At 38.7% G+C, this 7,518-nt stretch overlaps 1 protein-coding gene across 1 annotated transcript in view; it reads right to left on the reverse strand.

Annotated features, from left to right (window-relative positions):
* LOC119657958 (probable cytochrome P450 4d14) overlaps window positions 1–7,266 on the reverse strand; it is a 30,915-nt gene extending 23,649 nt beyond the window's left edge. Inside the window, exons 1-2 of the mRNA XM_038065160.1 lie at window positions 6,999–7,266; window positions 6,737–6,919 (exon numbers count right to left, since the gene is read on the reverse strand). Of these exons, the coding sequence (XP_037921088.1) occupies window positions 6,737–6,919; window positions 6,999–7,155 (340 nt within the window). The 5' untranslated portion in view covers window positions 7,156–7,266. The remainder of the gene's footprint in view (window positions 1–6,736; window positions 6,920–6,998) is intronic.
* Between the last annotated feature and the right edge of the window lie 252 nt (window positions 7,267–7,518).

Genomic DNA, 7,518 nt, shown 5'->3' on the forward strand with positions numbered 1-7,518 from the left:
AGCAGGCGGCGCGAGATCTCGGGCTGCACTTTAATGAAGGCAAGACAAAGTACATGGTGGCAATGTCAGCGCTAAAAACCAAACATCGAATCCCACTGGTCAAACGAAAACAATAAAGATAGGAGACTACAACTTTGAGACCGTTGATAATTTCTTCTATCTAGGGTCGAAAATCACAACCGATAACAGCTATGACGATAAAGTCCGCCCACGGCCAAAAGAGCCTATTCCAGCTTACAGAAACTGTTTCGCTCGAAACGTCTCACCATAGGGTCAAACCTCTTACTGTACAAGACTGATGATCTTGCCAGTCCTTATGTATTCCTCGGAAACCTGGGTTCTTTAAAAGAAAACTATTAAAAGGAAAGGTTTCCAATTGAAATATAGAATTTTATTTATTTTGAGGTAGCAAACACGTGTTTCGGACGCAACATGTGTCCTTCTTCAGTGCTTATTTTGTAATTCTGGACTCTTTACAAAAAAAAAAATCGAACTCTTGGCCGCGTTCGAAAGAAGAATCCTCCGAAGAATTTTTGGCCCCCTACATGAGGATGGACGATTCCGTAGCCTACATAATGACGAAATCTATGAGCGATACCATGACCGTCCGGTTGTGGATAAAATCCGGCTCAATAGGTTACGGTGTGCGGGTTACTTAATCCGTATGGATGACGATGATCCCACCCGGAAAGGGCAATATCTATGGTGGAAAAAGAAAACGATGGCGTAGGTCAAGACGCCAGACAGCTTTTAGTGGTATGGAATTGGTGGACTTCGGCGCAAAACCGGGGTGTCTGGAGTCCCTTATTAAGGCAGCCCTAGATCGGATACGGGTTGTTGCACCGTTAATGATGATGATAGACATCTCAGTTTTTTAATAACAGCAAATTAACAGGAAATGGATAAACAAGTCGGGAAACCGGAAGCTATAAGCCTTAGGTATAAAAGATTTTGTGTTTCCCTATGTGGGGAATGATGAATGCTTGACAGTTCCTTGTGTATATAGTTAAAAATTCAGTTGCCCTCTACTTTCTAAAAAGCCATTTACACAAACAATGTTATCTGGAAAGCACTGTATGCATAGCAGTCAACCTTATACGCTTCACACTAGGAGTTCAATATTATCAACAAATGTGAAAAAGACAACCTACAACAGATACACACAAGTCGGATATCGAAAGCTCACGCTTTCAGATTTTTCGGTTGGATAGTTTCTGAGAATGGGTCCCCTAAAGAAATCATCACTTTCAACCCCTCCCACTCCCCACCTTTCTAATAAATTTCAAAACTAAGACTAGCTTCAAAGTATTAATCGAGACCTTTCATTTGATACCCCACATGACCATATTCGATGAAAAAAATGTTTACACCCCCCTTTTACATGTAAGGGGACCCCCCCCCTAAATCTCAGCGTAGAAGGATATCACTCACTGTATGTCTGGGAGTCCACAGTTCCCACCTTCTCACCAAATTTCGTGCTAATCGGTATAGCCATTTCTGAGAAAAGTGCCTGTGACAGACAGACAGACATACACACATTGAAACGATTTTAATAAGGTTTAGTTTTGCAAACAAAACCTTAAAAAGGAGATATTAAGGTAAAATAAAATATGCAAGTTGTGTCCCTTCTGAGAGAGGGAAGGAAAAGCATTGTAGCGATTGCCTTCAATATTGGTGTTTGTAAATCATCAGTGAAATAGCAAGAGAATTCAGTATCATTCATGATAAACCAATTCTTATAAACCAATTCTGCGAAAATCTTAAAAGGCTTGAACTGCAACCTCCCACAGTATTTTGGATGACGTGAGAAACGCCTGAGATGAGAGATTTCATCATACAGTATACAAACGTTTATACAAAAATAGGTTGAAATGCAAGGGGGCGGCTAAAAAACCGAATTTGGCAGAAGCGATGCAGCGACGGCCATTGATATGGGACGACTTGTACGAGGATTACAATTCGGGCTATTGGAGGAAGTTGAATTGTTTATAAATAATTTTTCTCGGACTTTTCCGAATTTTAAATTTTTGCTTTTTTTTAATTTTTGGAATAATAATGATAATAATCGTTGGCGCAACAATCCAATTGGATTGGATTGGAATAAATATCCACCAGCAGTAATGATTTGTAGCTGCATTCCTGAAGAAGGATGATCCAATAGAATTTATTGAAGATACAATGCAGTCTGGGCAGCATTATCGTAGTACAAACGGTTTTTGTGTCATATATCAATAATCTGCAGCTTCTGCGAACAGAAAATGACTTCATGCTGGGCTGGGCAATTCTTTTAACTTAAACCCGGAAGAGAATTGTTAGTCTTATCTGAAATACAAGGTATATCAATGGAGAAACACTACACTTAAAAATTTTAAAGAAAACATGAAGGATATAATATAAAAATATAAGGATATAATATAATAACGACGTTGATTTAAAACCAATGACTAGACATTGTTTTCTCAGTATACCTGATTGCATGAGAGATGCAATTGAAAATGTTGGTTTTTATTGCTGCATGAAGTTGAAACTTTGCATATTTTCCTAGCGATCATAATTCAATGGACAGATACTGTATATTTGTATATGCGAATGAAGAATAAAGTGTCTAATTAAGATGAATGTGTATCTAAGTAAGTACTAGCGGCATTCAATTTAAGTACATGTGTGTAAGTATATTCACCTAAGCTTTTGTGTAAATATTGAGCTCATTTCAATTAATTTAGATGTGTACATATATGTATATACATCAGTGTGCGGTATAGACAATGTTTGTTCAAAGAAGTAAAACGTAACACCGTCTCCGTCACTAGTAGGGATTACTTGCCCCCTTCTTCAGTGCACGCGGGTATACCATGCACTGCGTCCAAGCGCTGTATTCCGACTTCTTTAAATTTGATGAAAGGGGGGAAACGTGGGAGTTGAAAAGTAATAATTTCTTCCATGGACCCAGAAGCTAGCTATCTGAAAAATTTGAAAAAAAATCGCGAAGCGCTACTTTTCGCAGTGTAGGCCCCGAAGTACCCTCCATACCCATATCTGCCCAAATAAAGTTAATAGTAGTATATTACCTTGAATTATAAATCACATAAATAATTGCAGTAATATATTATAGATTATATAATAATATACTCGTACAGCATACTACTAAGTTTGGTGGAAGTTGCATTATCAGTGTCGCACTAAAATTAGTAGTCCGACATACCATAATATGGCTAGGTATAAATGAGACAAATGTCCATTTAAATATGTCTGTAAGAATTACACAAAACCTCCCAGTTTTGAAGCGCCGAAGTTCTGATTTCCGAAATAGTCATTTTGGTTTGGTGCGAATATCAATTTGCAAATTCATGCCTACAGTTTGAAGGGAGGAACAAAAGTAAAGAAAAATTGAAACCTTGACGGGGTAATGTAGGCTGATTTAGAGGAGAGGTACCGTTTATCAAACATAAAAAACAGTGATAAAAATCGATTTAATTTGATAATCTTTATCGTCATACAAAACAACCATTCTTGATTATTTTTAAAGATAATTTCTTTTAAATGTTGGCCGTAACTGCGGTGGAGATGATCCATTCTTAAGTTCCCATTTTTGATGATGCATTCCAGCATATTGAGTGGCATTTGTCGGATGACTCGGGTAATGTTGACCCCAATGCCTCAATCGTAGTCGGGTTATCCATGTAGACTATGGACTGGCCCGAAGCGTGAAATGAACCGTTCACCGAATCGTTCTCCCAGTGAAGTCATGGTTTCACAGGCTTGTAAAAATATGGAGCGATTATTCCACCGGCCCATAAGCCACATCAAACAGTTGTTTTGACTGGATTTCATGGCAACCCTTGAGCTCGTTCGGGTTGCTCATTATTAAGGCAGGAATGGGCCTAATCGGAAAACAAAATTGTTAAAGGGAACAATGGATTCTCTGCCACCTTATCAAGAGCCCAAAGACTGAAACGGTGACGATTCTGAAAGTCAGTTGGTTTCAATTCTTGCATTAGTTGAATTTTGTATGCTTTTAAACTAAGGTCCTTAGGTAGAATACGCCAAGTTATTACATACGACAAGCCAAACTGTAGAGAAAGACGACGGGTTGGGTTGATCCTTCCACGAAGGGCGAATTTATCGCTTCACGAGTTAAAGGATTGGTTCGAGAGCGAATGACTGCGCTCCGAGACTCGAACTCGAACCCGAACACACATTGCATCAGGCATCTGAACATCAGCTTGCCTCAACTGGTGCAGTACATTCTAATGTCAAACGTGACGACGGGCGGAATACCAAGAATTTTTAGAACCATAACGATAGATGTGACATGAATTTTTATGGACTTGAAGATAGATCCAGATCCGAGAACCTATTACGGATATGATGGCAGCTGCGGATTTGACGTTATGTACGATTACGACGAATCGGATGATGACGACTCGCCTTACGGATGCCAGGCACAACCGCTTAGAGTCTCTAATACCAAACCACACACTTTGCACTGGTCGCCTTACACCCGTCCTTTCATTGTGAGCTTGTGATCAGCCAGGCAATCCTAAATGGCGGCCAGGCCATTCACTTTTTCGACAGATGCAAATCGGCAAATGGCCGCCCAAGGCAGTTCACCTGTTTACCGTGCTTTGCTTTCGATTTCCATTCATCGATCCACTCCTGGTCTAGCTTCGCCCCACTCAGAGGATTGAAAGTTCGCTTAGCACGTAGGCAATACTTGGTTGCAAAACCATACGCTCTAGTATAATTCAGCAGCCATGAAATGGGGATCAGTGCCATACAAATCAAAGGCGACTCAACGGATCCCCCTCGAAGATCACCGTAGGTGGATAGGCTTTGAAATGTTGGTACCCTCAAATGAATGCACTGACAAAGTTGTATGAAATTCTTCCATGACTGTCGCCAAAAACTTCATTAGCTTCGAATCAATGCGATACAGATGTAGGAGATCGTTTAGCCAGGGGTAGGGGATGCTGTCAAAAGCCTTCACATAATCGATATAGCAACTAAGAGATTTCTTTGACCCCTAGTTGCTTGTTCCTTCGTTTTATTATTACTTTTATTTAATCCAATTGTTAATGTCTGTCTGTCTGTCTCTCGCGTGCGTGCGTTATTGAAAATTTACTAGGGAGGTAAGATACATGCAAAGAGAAAAATCCTCCTCCTTTTGGGGGAGGGGTGACTTTTTTTTATCAATTATAGACACAAAGGGTATCAAATAAAAGGTTTCGATTGGCATTTCCGACGCTGGTGTTAGTTTTAAATTCGGGGGCTACAAAATGATCACTTCTTCCACGGACCCATTTTCAAATGCCAAAAAATGTGAAATAAATACTTTTCATTACGATATCTACCCAAATAAGTTAATGATGTTGTATTGCATCGTTTTCTTTCAAATTGACAGGAAACCCTCTTGAAGTTCAGTCTATAATCATCAAATTTAGTAATATAGGCTATGATATAAAGCATGATATCACGCTGGAATTCCTACTGTTACCGATGAAGTTACAGTAGGTCAAATTTCTCTTTTTTTTGGGTAAATTTACTATAACTTAAGACACTGAGTATGAATACCACACTATATATGTATATATAACGTACAAATGGAACAGTTATGCACTCAATTATTCTTACACAAAAACACACCAACCCGTCATACTTGAAGCGCTGAACTTCCAGTATTCACCTTATTATGCTCCTATCTCCCATCTTTTTCTTTGATTATTAAGATAACTATGAATTTTCTGAATGACATTCTTTAGTTTGAGGATCTCGTGCAGAACTCATATTAAATACAAAACGGCGTCCTCCATTTTTATGGTTTAAGGAAGGATGCCTTCCATCTGGAAATTTGAAACAGTACACGAGAGACTGAGCCTCGGATCTCGATGGTTCCACCCGTGCTTCGAGGCATTTTTGTACTGTTCTGAGTAAAGCAAAATTATAAAGATAGAGTCAATGTCTGTCTGTTCATTTAACTCATACATTGGATTAAAGGACACGAACTGCATAAATTGCGGACGGATTTTTGTTTAATTTTGCCACTTTGTTTAGGTTTTGGAATCGGCCGTCCCTTTAGATGAATTTCGCTTACTTGGATGCTCATTTCAGACTATCTACGATTTCGAATTGGCCAAGTTTAAATTATCAAGGTTCGAATATGTATTTATTGCTGATCATAGGAAATTGTTCAACTTTATCATGAATATAAAAAGAATATAGTGGTTAAGAGGTTTGTCCCCCAACAAATGGTTCTCAAAATATCAATTTATGCGACTTTAAATAAAAACACTAGCAAATAGAAAAACTCGTCTTTAATTGTAATTTTATCACTAGAAACACCGCAGACATACATTTAGTTGCAAACTAATGGAAGTTTGGATTTTGGAGAAACGTCAGACAGCGCAAAAAATAAGGATTTTTTCTATCAAGGCAAGAGATTCGTCTATTGAAACTTTGCCGAAAAGACTTTTGTACTAGATCACAAGGCCTGACACAATGCATAAAAAGATTAGTCATTACGCTGTGGTATACCAGGTATACCAGGAGCAGATGTTGACCCAAATTAATCACATGTTTAGGAATGGCAATAAATCAAATCTCAAATGACATAATTCCACTGCCACTATTACGCGCAACAATGCCTATGAATTGTTTTAATTCAGAGTACATCATATGTTCATTCAAATGCTTGAAATAGACACAACATATGCAATAATTAGAGCATTTTTATACGAACCTAGCCACGGTTTTAGGGTATCATATAAGCGAGCCTTTTTCGCCGTCTTCGTATTGGGGTTCGACAGAATGGTTTCAATATCCGCTGGATCCGATATTGCAATTAAAGCATCAAATATTGGTCTGGATACGACGAAATTCCTCCCATAGTTTTTCACCAATTCCTGGAACGTCCTGAAAATTCCTTTAAAATAAATTTATTGGTTGAGAGTATCAGTCAAGTCGTTGAAGTAGTGACTTCATCCCAGGAAGTACACACCCACCTGGTGAGTCCGATGGAAACAAATGCAGAATTCCGAAAATCGGGTGCCTCGGGGGGCTAGAAAAGTTACTCAATATGTAATTGTACACTTTCCATTTGGAGTAGAGCACTTTAAGTAGATATAACACGAAAATGATAGGTACTGCTAGCGCGATCATTTGGCTACAAACACGCGGAGATGATAATAGATTTATCCGAAAGGCCAGGAGATAACTGGCGGTAATTGTCTGCTAGCGGCAAATCTATTTGCGGTCCGCCTCCATTCGAATGATCGCTGCATTATGCGGTTGAGTCTCATACATACAGAAAAACAACACCGAATCAACGGTTCTATTTTCAGTCACTTGTACTTTGTCCTACCATGACTTGCTAAAGTTACCTTCATGATAGAAATTTAATGGTTTGCGGTGGGTAAATGGCAAAGTGAGTGATATAAACAAATCCAAGGTGTTTATCAATCTCAATCTTCTTATTGATGAAACTTTTGGACATGGTTATGATTTAAATGACTGCAAATATAT

The sequence above is a fragment of the Hermetia illucens genome, chromosome 5, assembly GCF_905115235.1.
Source record: "Hermetia illucens chromosome 5, iHerIll2.2.curated.20191125, whole genome shotgun sequence".
In the NCBI taxonomy this organism is placed as follows: Eukaryota; Metazoa; Arthropoda; class Insecta; order Diptera; family Stratiomyidae; genus Hermetia; species Hermetia illucens.